The following is a 13,463-nucleotide window of genomic DNA, read 5'->3' as shown; positions in this document are numbered from 1 at the left end:
TATGATTAAGTAAAAGAAGCAACTCAAACATACATAAAAATATGTATAATAAAATTCTTCTGTGGAAAAAACATTCGTTTGTTTGTTTGTTTGTTTGTTTGTTTTAGACAAGGCTTCTCTGTGGAAACCTGGCTGTCCTGAAAGTTGCTCTATAGCCCAGGCTGACCTCAAATTCAGAGATTTACCTGCCCCAACCTCCAGAATGCTGGAATTGAACATGTGTCCTGGCCTAATGGAAAAAACATTCTTATAGGAGACAACTATTTGCTTAAATTAAATACACAGAGACTATTTGGAAAGAAATTAACGGCTGGACATGGTGGCACACACCATTAATCCCAGAACTTGGGAGGCAGAGTCAGGTGGATCTCAAGTTCAAGGCCAGCTTGGTCTACAGCACAGAAGAATACAACAGAGCTCACTGATAGACACCGTGTATAAAACCCAGAGTTCAATTCTCAATACTGCTTAAAACCAAATGTGGTGGTTTTAAGCTTCTGCTACATGAGACCCTGATTCAAAATAAATTTCAAAATTAAAAAGCAATTTAAAAAGCAAAAAAACCTGCTTTGGTGGTACACACCTTTAATCCAGAGCCTGGAAGACAAAGGCAGGTGGTTTTATGTAAGTTTGAGGTTAGCCTGGTCTATAGAGCAAGTCCCTGGCCAGATAGGACTACACTTGGGGCTGGAGAGGTGGTTTCGCTGTTAAGAGTGTTTACTGCTGTAGCAGAGGACTGGGGTTCACCTTCCAGCACCCACATCAGAAAGCTCAGTCACCTCAGCTCCAGGGGATCTGACTCTGTGACACAGACACACATATAACTAATAATAAATGTAACGGAGGGCAGCTATATAGCTCACCAGGTAGGGGGCTTGCTGCCAAGCTACTAGGCAGCCTGAGCTCAATCCTTAGGGCCTGGATGGTAGGAGAAAATGAATTTCTGCAAGCTGATCTGTGATCTTTTTTCTTTGTTTGATATTTTTCTGTTTTGTTTTTGTTTTTGTTTTTAAGACAGGATGCCTCTGTGAATTCAAAGGCACCCAGATCTACATAGCAAATTCTATAATATTCTTTTTTACTTAATTAAAAAAAAAAATAGGTTCTCACTATGTAGCCTAGGCTAGCCTAGAACTCACTATGTAGACCAGGATGGTCTTGAACTCACAATGAGTTCCACTTGCTTCTGCATCTCAAGCTTTGGGATTAATAATATGTGCCACTACAGCAGCAATATAATTTGTAAGATTCCAGGCTGCACTTCCAGGCTTAGCTGTTAAGCCATTTGTTACTCTCAGATGAAGCAGGCTTGATTCCTAGTACCCACAAAGAGGCCATAACACACATCGATCCACAACACACTCTCTCTCTCTCTCTCTCTCTCTCTCTCTCTCTCTCTCTCTCTCTCTCTCTCTCACACACACACACACACACACACACACACACACACAGAGTAGAGTAGATGACAACTGCACACAAAAATCACTCACCCTCGTTCTCCACGTCATCGTTTAGGAGGCCCCCCAGCCACAGCTTCCAGTCCTCATCATCGGCTGTATTTGGGTCGTACATATCCGGAGTGATGTCTGGGGCCTGAAGCTCAGCCTCTAGCTGGCCCAGAGGAACATCTTTCAGTGGCATCTTAGAACGTGTTCGGAATGCAATGAGACTGTCCTCCATGGGCTGGGCAAAGTAGAAAGAAAAAGCATCCAGGATGTGAAAATAACACTAATAATAATAATTCTCCAAACTGCACCCTCTGCAATGCATCCTACCAGTACCTCTCTCCTCAACACAGTGCAGGTTTACTGTCTTCCTGGCTAGGTATGGTGGCCCGTGCTTTTGATCCCAGTGCATGGGAGGCAGAGCTCTGTGAGTTCCAGGCCAGGCTGGTCTACAAAGTAAGTTCCAGGCCATCCAGGCCTGTATAGTGAGACCCTGTCTCCACAAATAAAAATGTAAACAAACAAAAAAGCCACAACAATGTGGATTTACTTTCTTCTGAATCTCCTTTTTACTTCCTGTAGTTTAGGTTGTCTGAAATATTTTTTCTTTTTATTAAATATTTAAGGGAAAATCATAAAAGCAATCCTTCACTACCACAAATTATGCACTGGAGTTTCCCGAATTTGGGGAAATCGCAGGGTCAGCACATCCAGAGTGCGATGGGTGAGCCTTCCCCTGGGAAAACCATTTTCCTGATCACCTGATCATGACATCTCTCCTCCAGTAAGTATGCTATTTTTTTTTCAAATTTATTTTTTATTTCATAAGTGTGTGTGTGTGTTGCCTGCATGTATGCATGTGCACTACATGTGTTCAATACCTGAAGAAGAAGAAGTTGGACATCCTGAAATTGAAGTTACAAATGGTTATAAGCAACAATGTGGTGCTGGGAACCAAACCCGGTCCTCTACAAAGAGCAGCCAGTACTGTTTTAACTCCTGAGCCATCTCTCCAATCCAATCCAGTCATCAGTTTTAAAATATACATTTTCAAGAACATTTATAGGTGCTTTGAGATATATAATTTATGCAACATAAAATTGACCCACACTTTTTTTTTTTTTTTTCGAGACAGGGTTTCTCTGTGTAGCCCTGGCTGTCCTGGAACTCACTCTGTAGACCAGGCTGGCCTCAAACTCAGAAATCCGCCTGCCTCTGCCTCCCAAATGCTGTCGACCCACACTTTTAAAGGGTATAATTGAGTGGATTTTAATACTCACAAAATGATGTAACATAATCAATTCTGCAACACCTCTAATATCCTCAAAAGATCCCATGCTCACGGTGGTCAACTCATTTCCAGTTCATCCCAATTCACACTAACTACTCATCTAGCGTCTGTCTGCATGTCGCCTACTTACTGGAGACTTTATGTACACATAAAGGAATTATACAATGTACACATAGCCTGTTCAGAGTGCTTGCAATCTACATATTGAGTTCAAAGGTCATCCATCTGTCCAGTGCCCGTGAGTGCTGCACCTTGTGACACCATATTTCATCTGCTCATTTACCAGATCCTAGACAGAGAGAGTGCATCTCTGGTTAGGACTACTGAGAACTCTTGTGGGCTGGAGGGATGGCTCAGCTGTTAAAGGCTAGGCTCACAACCAAAAATCTAAGAATTCTGTTGCTTGCCAGGTAGTGTCAGTCCAAGAGTCAGGTGGATCTCTGTGGGTTCAAGGACAGTCTTGTCTACAGAATGAGTACCAACACAGCCAAGGCTACACAGAAAAATGCTGTCATTAAAAAAAAAGAATTTGGTTGCTATAAACATTTGTATGCTTTGTTTTCTGCTATATTTAGTGGTTTCCATTTGTTTTGTGGTGTTGTTGCTGTTACTTTAAGCCCAAGTTGGTCTTGAACTGGTTATTGCCTTGCTGAGATTCTTTTCTTTTCTTTTTTTTTTTTTTTTTTTTGGTTTTTCGAGACAGGCTTTCTCTGTATAGCTCTGGCTGTCCTGGAACTCACTCTGTAGACCAGGCTGGCCTCAAACTCAGAAATCTGCCTGCCTCTGCCTCCCAAGTGCTGGGATTAAAGGTGTGCGCCACCACTGCCCAGCTCCTTGCTGAGATTCTAAGACACTCTTTTTTTCTATTTAGGCTTAGAGGCTGCAAATCTCAGTGCTCTTTCTGTTCCCCTTCTTGTAGTGCTGGGGTTATAGACACACACTAAGCCAAGCCAGACTGCTCACAGGGACATGGGTGCTGGGCTCTGATTTGAGGTCCTCATGACCATGCAAAAAGCTCTCTTTACTACTGAGCATTCTCTCCACCCCTCATACAGATTTTAGCATTTTTCTCTCTTTGTGAAGAAGGCACTGGACTTTGGACTGGACTGTATGTAATGTGCACACTGCACTAGTAAGATGTTCTCTCACAGCATTAATCCTTCCAGTCTACGAGAGTCATCTTGTGATTTCTTAATTTGTTTCTCTGATGTCTTAAGTTCTCACTGTGAAGGCACTTCCTTGTTGAGGTAAATCCAAGCCCACACTACCCAAGCAACTATAAATGGGATTCTTTCTGATCTCTTGCTCAGCATGCTAATCTCTGGTACAAACAGAGGGCTTTGCTCTGTGTATGGTAATTCTGTATGCTCGTCTGGGGAGATTGTTCAGGAATGCACTTGCTGCACAAGCATGAGGACCAGCATTCCATTTCCAGTACAAAAAGAAAGGGAGGGACACAGAGATGGTTCTGTGGTTGAAAGGCCCTGGCTTGGTTCATAGCCACAAGTAGCTCACAACTGCCTGTGACTCTAGTTCCACAAGAACCAATGGGCTCTCAGAACAAAGAAAAAAAAGGTGGGTATGGTGGCATGATTGTGGTAAGTTCCCAGCTAGAGAATGATACCATCTCAATCAATCAATCAGTCAATCAATCAGTCAGTCAGCAATGAAAATAAATAAATAAATAAATACATACATACATACATACATACATACATACATACGTAGATGTATGCTGTAATTTTGCTGAATATGCTTGTTAGGTCTAAGAGTTTTCAGATTAAGTCTTTAAGGTCTCTTAAGTACAAAATATCAAATGTAAATTTTTCTATGTATCCTTCACTTGGTTTTGAGTCATAGGCTGAGCCCAGGCTGGTCTTCAGCTGTTTCCTTAGCACCTACATCCCTAAGTGGATGTCAGGTATTGCTACTACAGTGTTAAAGTTTTTAGGAATTGTTTGCTTTTTAGTTTTTTGATACAGGCTTTTACCACGTAGCCTTGGCTAGCCTGGAATTCACTATACAAGCTAGGCTGGCCTCAAACACACAAAGATCTAACTGCCTTTGCCTTTCCAGTACTGGGATTAAAAGCATGTGCCACCATGCCCAGCAAGGATTTTTTTTTTCAAATCTATTCATCCTGTCTCTGTCTCTCTCTGTCTCTGTGTCTCTCTCTATGTCTCTGTCTCTCTCTGTCTGTCTCTCTCTCTCTCTCTGTCTCTCTCTCTCTCTCTCTCTGTGGTGTGTGTGTGTGTGTGTGTGTGTGTGTGTGTGTGTGTGTGTTCAAGAGCATGAGGGTTCTAGGAAATTAAATCAGATTGTCAGGCTTTGTTACCAAATAATGTTTACTTGGTGATGCTTTCTGTTAGCCTTCAATTTATCTATTTCTATTTTATACATATAGGTATTTTAGCCTGAATACACCATCTGTTTGCACTGTCCACAAAGTACAAAAGAGGGTGTGTGATCCCCTGAATTAGAGTTGTAGGCAGTTGGGAGCTAAATGTGCCTGAATCCTTTGTAAGAGCAGCCAGTGTTCCTGTTTGTTTGGAGGGTTTTGGTTTTTTATTTTGTTTTGTTCTCTGAGACAGGGTTTCTCTGTGTAGCCCTGGCTGTCCTGGAACTCACTCCGTAGATCAGGCTGGCCCTGAACTCAGAGCTAAAGGGGTGCACCACCACCAGTCCTGGCATCAATGTTCTTAATCACTGAGCCATTTCTACAGCCGCAGAATTCTAAGTTTTTTAAATTGACTGTAGTTGTAAATCTCTTATCAAAAATGTAAATATTTTCAAATATTCTAAGTATGTCTTCTTATTACCTTTTTAAAAAGATTTTGTTTTTAGTGCTAAAATTAAAGGCATCTACCACTGTGCCCAGCTTACCTTGCCAATTTTAAATACTGTCCCACAGTTTACTCCTTTCTCAAAAGCTGTCATTCTCAGGCATGGTGGTGTATACCTGTTATCCCAGCATTCGAGGAAGCTTAGGAGGGTGGACCACCTTATGTTTAAGGCCAACTGGTCTATATATCAAGTCCCAAGCCTTCCTTCAAAGACTATGTACTACAACCCTGTCTTTAAAAAAAAAACAAAGAAAAAAAGAAAAGGCCAGCCTGGGTGTCCTTAATCCCAGCACTTGGGAGATAGAGGCGGGTGATCTCTCAAAAAACAAAATAATTAATAACAACAACAACAACAAAAGAACTGCATTTTTACTTGAGAAAAACATCACAAAGCAAGAGAATCAAAGCCAAACAATAGCAGGACACCCACTTTAGAAACTACTCTTCCTGTCAGCCCCACTAGCTTCTCTGAGCAGAAAGTAAATAACCCTAAGTTATTCTGTCAGCAACTCAACAGTGATGCTTACCTGGAAAGAGTCCATGCAGACAGGACTAGATGCCAGCTCCTCCTCCACTGCATCTAGCTTCTCCATGAAAGTACTATCTCTGGTCTGCTTTGGTTTTGGAGGAGGTGGAGGCCCCATGGGCACGACCTCAGCACTGATGTGCCTGAGCGCAGGGGTGGCAACTTTTTCAACCTGATTTAAAAAGGACACTGTGTTAGGAAGAGAGGAGGGAGAGGAAAAGGCAGGTCTTCCACATGCACTTAATGTGGCCATTTTTCTCTTTTTAGATGCAGACAGATGAATGGCAACTTCAACACACAGATCTAACTAGGTATCATCTTATTTCCAATGAAGCAAACAGAACACTATTTGGCGTTAAAAACGGCATATAAAACAGGAGAACTCAGAAAACCTCTTTGCCATAACTAGGTCTCAGTCATCTCTAACTGTTCATTCACTTGAGAAACTTTGAAAAAGTGACAACCTAAAATTCCACCGACAGACCAGCTACTTATAAGAAAGCCAGTGCTCATCTAGCGAGTAAGGTCTCTCTTGTCTGATGCTGTTTACCTCTGACAACATGCCACTCTCCTCATCTGTCTCGGCCACTTCAGAAGACAGCCGCAGTCTGGATCTCTTCACTCCCCGTGGAGACGAAGCAGTGCTTTCAACATCACTTTCCAATAAGCTCTAAAACAAACCCAGGGTGCTCTCATGTGTGTGCCCCAACCTCCGTCCAGAGCACAAAATGTCACAACAGAATAAAGCACAAAAAACCAGTCATTTGGGATTTGGGTTGGTAGGATGGCACAGATGACTAGGTGTACGTGACCAAGCCTGACGACCTGAGTTTAACTCCCAAGATCCACACAGAAGAGAAGAATCTACTCTTACCAGGATGTCCTCTAATCTCTACCACCAAGCTATGGCACACACATACAACCAACCCCACACATAGATATATACACGAATATATACATACAAACGTACGTAATATATATATAGAAAGAATATGTCATGTATACGATAACTGTATATGTCATAGAAAACAATGAATTTTCAATGACTTAATAACCTAGAGATGGAAAAATGGCAGGAATCAAATCTTTAGCCTCGCCTCAGTATAAACTGTTAACAAAAAAAACAAAAACAAAAATAGCCAGGCAGTGGTGGCGCACGCCTTTAATCCCAGCACTCGGGAGGCAGAGGCAGGTGGATCTCTATCAGTTTGAGGATAGCTTGATCTTCCTAGGGAACTCTAGGCTAGCCAAAACTCCATAATGAGAACCTTTCTCAAAAATAAAATAAACAACAAAATAAATTATTAATAACAATAATAAAGTTCATATACAGAAAAACGTACACCATAGTACATAAAGGTATGTATCAGGTGATGCATAGGTTCACACTATGTGATAGGTACAGAGGTGATGTAACACCTCTGTAAGAAAACAGTAGCTACTCTCAAGACTTCAGGGTTGAGGTACAGCTTGTCTGTTGGTTTCTAAGACAGGGCCTAGAACATAGTTAGCTGAGGATAAAGTTGAACCCCTGAACCTCCTACCTGCACTTCCCAGGTGTACTGACACTACAGTACACGTTTGTGTCACATGTGTGGTATTTCATAACGCAAGCTTAGATATTTAGGGAGTCTGAAGAGCAGAAAGCACCGCACAGCAAAGCAATTTTTAGGAAAGAGAAGCATGCCTCAATCATCTCTCTCAAATGGGCGACAACACTAATCCCCAAATCAGCCCTTCCTAGGAAGCCCAGCTTTATTCTCCACTAACAACGAGCACACACTGACCTCTTCAGCTGTCTCGTCTTCCTCTTCCTCATCTGGCTGGTACTCTTCATCTGAGGAGTCATCTTCTTCAAGGTGAATATCCACAAACTGTGGAGGCTGCTTTAATAGAAACACACACAAAAAAGTGGGGGTAGGGGTACAGAAAGATGGCTCAGCAGCTAAAGAAGCGGCCCAGTGACCTGAGTTTAACCCTCAGGACCCGTAAGCAGAAGGAGAAGCAATTCCCACAACCGTCTGTCCTCTAACCTCCACATGCCATGGCAGGTGCTCCCTCCAATCAACACAAAAATGAATACGTAAATAAAAAAAATAAAATAACCAAGAGAAAGAAACAGAATAGGGCGGGAGGCTAGAAAGCTCAGGGCAGAATGCATGCTCACCATGCATAAGGCTCTGGCTTCGAGAAGCAGCAGCAGACAGATGGGAAAAAGAGGGTGAGGGAGAGAGAGAGGGAAGGGAAGAACAGATCACACACATTTGGAAAATAAAGTGAAGATATATTAGAGGAAAAAAGAAATCCATGAGTCTAATGTACAGCTGCATCAAACATCACAGGCAGTATTTATATAATTCCACAAGGTACAAAGTTAGACATAACAGAATGGAAAAACCCAAACCTGTAAATAAAATAAAGACAGGTCTACAAAGTAGTGAATACAGAGGAAATAGTTAAGTTTCAAAACTGATGAAGTATTTTGGAAAAAGAGTAACAATGACTGCTTCTAAGTTTACCTTAATTTCATTGGCTTTCTTAATTGGTGAAATATTCCAAGTTGGAATTACCTATCAAAAAGAATGCAAGTAATAATACGAAGCCGCTTCTCCTTTTACTGACAATCAGAAAGAGCCAACTACTTAGTAAGTAGCTAGAGTAGACTATAGATGTTGACTGTCACTGAGCACAGTGTTCTAAAATATCTGTAGGATTTATAATCCTAGCACTTGCAGGGCTGAAAGGAAAGATGCCAAAAGCTCAGAAGAGCCTCTGCCACTCAGTAAGATCACTGTCAGCCTGGGTCATAACATGTGACTTGCCTCAAGCAATGCCCCACCTCCCACCCACCCCCACTGCCATCCCCCCACCCCCACCCCACCACCCAAGCTTCACAACTAGCAGGAAAGGAGCACTAACCAAGGATGAAACCTGGATGTCCTTGACTCATGCCAGGGTACCAAAAGAAAAACTGGGTGGGGTGGCTGACACTTATAATCCCGTGTATAATAGGCAAGCTCACACTGAGCTAAGAATCCCAGCCTACACATCATTCTATCAAGAGGCAAACACAGACCAAAATTGTTCATGACTTCCTTCTCTATCAATAACCTAGAAGAAGATTCTACTTCCCAAGATAAAAAGAAACTCAGAACACATACCACTCCTTTCTCCACAACTTCCTTCAGTTTAGAGCGTGTCATCTTAGGCTCCTAAGAAGGGACATACAGGAATAAAGTAGCCAATAAAAATTATGACATCATTTCTCAAGTCTGAGATGTGTCAAGTTGTTTACAAACTCCTACACGCCCTCCCACACTTGGACAGTTTCCATGATGCGGAAAGACTAACAAGAAGCTACTCACAAACAGTGGCATGTCTTCTGTCTCACTGATGGCTGCCTTCATCATGGCCACAACATGTTCATTTGTGATTACTTCCTGGAGGAGAGAAAGGAAATCCCACCTTAGACCAAGGGATTTGTCATCTGGACTATACTCAACTGGATGTACCTCTGCCGCTAGACTTTTGTGGAGGATTCTCAAGCAGCTTCAACCTGGGGCCAAGTGAGGCAATTAAAGAAGACAGGTTCAGTCCTTGAACTAATGTAGGAGCAAATGGCCCCATTCATTACCTGATATTAGAATCAGGAATATGCAGACCCAGGTAAGAGGTGGAAGAGAATTATGTATCAAAAGCACTCTTTTTTTTTTTTTTTAAACCTTGCTAAGGATAGAACCCTGGCCATTCTTGTGCACGCTAAGCAAATACTCTGCTAGCTCTCAAAGGGATTCTTTGTACAAAGCACTACCAACTACTACTATGGCTGTTTTTTTGACATGGTCCATTATCGATCTAATCAGTGGAAGGAAGTATAGCTCATCTTCTCAACACATGTTCAGACTTCACATGTGTGCTGAGTGCAGAGAGAAAGCTGTCTCAGGATGTAGAACATTTTGTCACACATAAACGACAAAATTGCGAATCACACAGCAGGAGTCGAGGGCTTATGCATTTGTCCTCTATGGAAGTTTCTGAGCAGACTGAGCAGCTGCACACGGCAACTCACATGCAGGATGTTTCGGACATTGACTGCTGTCAGATTGTGCTGCTTGGCGCCATCCTCTAAGGTGCGGTCCAGCACATCATCCAGTTTCGAGTCGTATGCCATCGTCCCTTGCTCCTGACCCTTTCCATCTCGCTTCCTCTTGGTACCCTTTTTAGTTTTTTTCTTTTTATCGCTTTCTTCACCGTCTTGCTCTTCTGCAAATAAACCAAGAACATCACCAAAATCTCCTAAAATACTCCTCTAGGAACTTAGGTCCAAACCAGCAGTGAAAGAAAATCAACCTTCCTGCTGTCTGACTTTGAAAAACAAACACCATGATGTGGCAGTAATGGTTTATCATGAAGTTGGTAATAGTACTATGGTACTAGTCATAATAGCTAACACTCAGCTAGGCATTGGTAGTGAGCACCTTCAACTCGGGAGCAGAGGCCAGCTCAGTCTATACAATGATTTCCAGAATAGCTAGTCAGAGCAAAATAGTGAGACCCTGTCTCAAAAAAAACAAAATAGCTAACACAAGCCAGGCAGTGGTGGCACATAGCTTTAATCCTAGCTGATCTCTAAGCAGAGGCAGAAAATCTCTGATTTTGAGGCCAGCTTGGTCTATAAAGAAAATTTCAAGATAGCCAAGGCTACACAGAGAAACCCTGTCTCAAAATAACAAAAACAAAAAAAGAGAAAAGAAGGAAGGAAGGAGGGGGGGAAGGAAGGAAGGAGGGAAGGGAGGAAGGGAAGAGGGAAGGAAGGAAAGAAGGAAGGAAGGAACTGATACTCATGAAATATAGATAGACACTATTAATTTTCCCATTGTTCAAATTAGAAAACTGAAACAGAGAAGAAGCATCCCTGCCGGGTCTAAGTGGCAAATCTCAAACACTTTCGGACAAGAAGGCAGGAGGATTACACACCAGGTCACTAGAGTACATAGAGAATAACACAAACTACATAAAGAACCTCTGCTTGAACTGGAGAGATAGCTGGGCAATTAAGAGCACTGTCTACTCTTCCAGAGGATTTGAGTTCAATTCCCAGCAACCACATAGTAGCTCACAACCATCTATCCTGGAATGTGATGTCATCTTCTAGCATATAGGTGTACATAGAGCTAGAACACTCATATACATAAAATAAATAAATCAATCTTTAAAAAGAAGGAGAAGGAGGAGTATAGGAAGAGCTAAGGTGGGAGGAGTTAGAAGAGGAAGAGGAAAAAAGAAGAGGAGGACCAAGAGGGCAGAGATGTAGGAGGATGAAAAGCCACACAGGTATGGAGAACAGTGCAGGTAACTACTTTTATTTAGGTTAGCTAATTGGGAAACAACTCTCTTTGTATGAGCATATTGTTATTGAGCTTTACCAAACATTAAAGCCTTTGATTAATCGTTAAGCATTAGAGTCTCATTTTTTCTACCGGGCCCACATGGATGGCGAGATGGTCTGTGCAATGCCCAGCCTTGTGGAGACAGCATGGAAGATTGGCAGAGCCATCTCCCACGCTGATGTCTCGTGGGTGGCAGGGCTGGTGTTTCTGGCAGGGCCATTTCTAGCTGTGGCACGCACGTGGCCTCTGGCCACAGAACATGGCGGCTGAGCTAGGCAGACCAGAGGCTTGACCAGAGGCTGATTTTAAATAATTATTTCAACAGAGAAGGAGGAGGAAGAGGAGGAAGAGGAAGAAAAGAAACTGCTTTTCTAGGCATGCTGACCATGCACCTTTAATCCCAGAAAGAGGCAAGCAGATCCGTTACTTCACAGTCTACCTGGTCTACATGGCAGGTTTCAGTCTAGCCAGGGTTACACAGTGAGACTGTACCTCAAAAAAAGAAAAGGAAGGAAGGAAAAAAGGAAGGAAGGAAGAAAGGAAAGAAACAAAGAGAGGTGCTAGAGAAATGGCTCACTGGTTAAGAGCACCGATTTCTCTTCAATTCAAAGCACCCACACAGCGGCTCACAACTGTTTGTAACTCCAGATCTAGCGGATCTGATGACCTCTTCTGGTATCTGCAGGCACAGGTGTACAAACAACCATGCAGGCAAAAAGTTTATCACATATAGTTTAAAATAGAATAAGAGCTGGCGAGATGGCTCAGAGTTTAAGAACACTGGCTGTTCTTCTATAGGTCCTGAGTTCAATTCCCAGCACAAACATGGTGGCTCACAACCATCTGTAATGGGATCCGGTTCCCTCTTCTGGTGTGTCTGAAGACAGCTACAGTGTACTCATATACATCAAATAAAAAAATAATTCTTTGCCGGGCAGTGGTGGCTCACACCATTAATCCCAGCACTTGGGAGGAAGAGGCAGGCATATTTCTGAGTTCAAGGCCAGCCTGGTCTACAGAGTGACCAGGGCTACACCGAGAAACCTTGTCTCGAAACCCCCGCACCCCCCTCCCAAAAAAAGAATATGCGTGCCTAAACTTGCAAAGACTTGAACCAGGGTGGGGAGATATGGGGGCGGGGGTCCCCTACCCTCTTAGAGGAGGAGATGAGGGATGGGGAGGGACTCTGTGAGGGGGAGACCAGGATGGTGGGGGCACCCAACTGGGATGTAGAATAAACAAACAAACAAACAAACGAAATCCATAGGAGAATATATTAAATGAGACTTAAGAAAATATTTATAAAAAAATAAGAGGGGTTTGAGATCAAGCCTGACTGCCAAGCCCCAGAATCCACATGTCGAAAGGAGAGAACCAATTTCTCCAAGTTGTCCTCGGACATCCATAGGTGCACCATGGCAGCACTCTGTAAACAATACTCACTCAATCCATACATCCATACATCCATAAATTCCATTTCATTCAATTTGCATAAAGCCACTAGTGGGAAGATAGATGTATTTTACAAAAGAGAACACTGAAGATTCCATCACCATGGTAACATAGTTAATTTATGAACTTGTTACACAAACCTAGAATTTCTGATATATTATCTGATTGGTATGGAGTAACAATTTCACTGCAGAGTCTAGAATTAGAATGTTTGGCTCTGGTATGTGTCAAATATCTGGATACAGTATCATTTCCTATACTAGCACTTCTAACATATATAACCTTTAACAAAAAAAAGAAATATAATGAATAAGATGGTACACACCAATAATGCCAGTGCTTGATGAATAGAGGCAAAAGAATCACGAGTTCGAGGACAGCCTGAGCTACATGAGACCTAGTATTTAAAAAAAAAAAAAAAAATCAAACAAGAGCCCCACTCCTGGAAGCTTTAATCTATAATCTCTTATCACCTTAAAAGCTGAGACAAGAGAACTGCTTCAAGTTGAGACATAG

General features: G+C 42.3%; 1 protein-coding gene and 1 non-coding gene across 6 annotated transcripts in view; both read right to left on the bottom strand.

Moving 5' to 3' along the window:
- The window catches only part of Gon4l (gon-4 like), a 70,825-nt gene that overhangs the window by 39,063 nt on the left and 18,299 nt on the right, over positions 1-13,463 (bottom strand). For 4 of the 5 annotated variants that reach the window (XM_028753350.1, XM_028753351.1, XM_028753354.1 and 1 more), the window contains 8 exons: positions 10,175-10,368; positions 9,471-9,545; positions 9,267-9,317; positions 8,625-8,675; positions 7,893-7,991; positions 6,656-6,775; positions 6,107-6,277; positions 1,491-1,683 (listed from right to left, as the gene is read on the bottom strand). In XM_028753350.1, coding sequence (XP_028609183.1) covers positions 1,491-1,683; positions 6,107-6,277; positions 6,656-6,775; positions 7,893-7,991; positions 8,625-8,675; positions 9,267-9,317; positions 9,471-9,545; positions 10,175-10,368 — 954 coding nt within the window. The remainder of the gene's footprint in view (positions 1-1,490; positions 1,684-6,106; positions 6,278-6,655; positions 6,776-7,892; positions 7,992-8,624; positions 8,676-9,266; positions 9,318-9,470; positions 9,546-10,174; positions 10,369-13,463) is intronic. The other variant, XM_028753352.1, reaches the window with a different exon arrangement.
- On the bottom strand, positions 2,068-2,237 carry LOC114609129. The gene has a single exon (XR_003709470.1). It is a non-coding gene; the product is annotated as a U1 spliceosomal RNA (small nuclear RNA).

The sequence above is a fragment of the Grammomys surdaster genome, unplaced genomic scaffold (genome assembly GCF_004785775.1).
Source record: "Grammomys surdaster isolate TR1022 unplaced genomic scaffold, NIH_TR_1.0 125946, whole genome shotgun sequence".
Classification (NCBI taxonomy): Eukaryota; Metazoa; Chordata; class Mammalia; order Rodentia; family Muridae; genus Grammomys; species Grammomys surdaster.
Note: the sequence above shows the minus strand (reverse complement) of the source record. Positions and strands in the feature narration are given on the sequence as shown.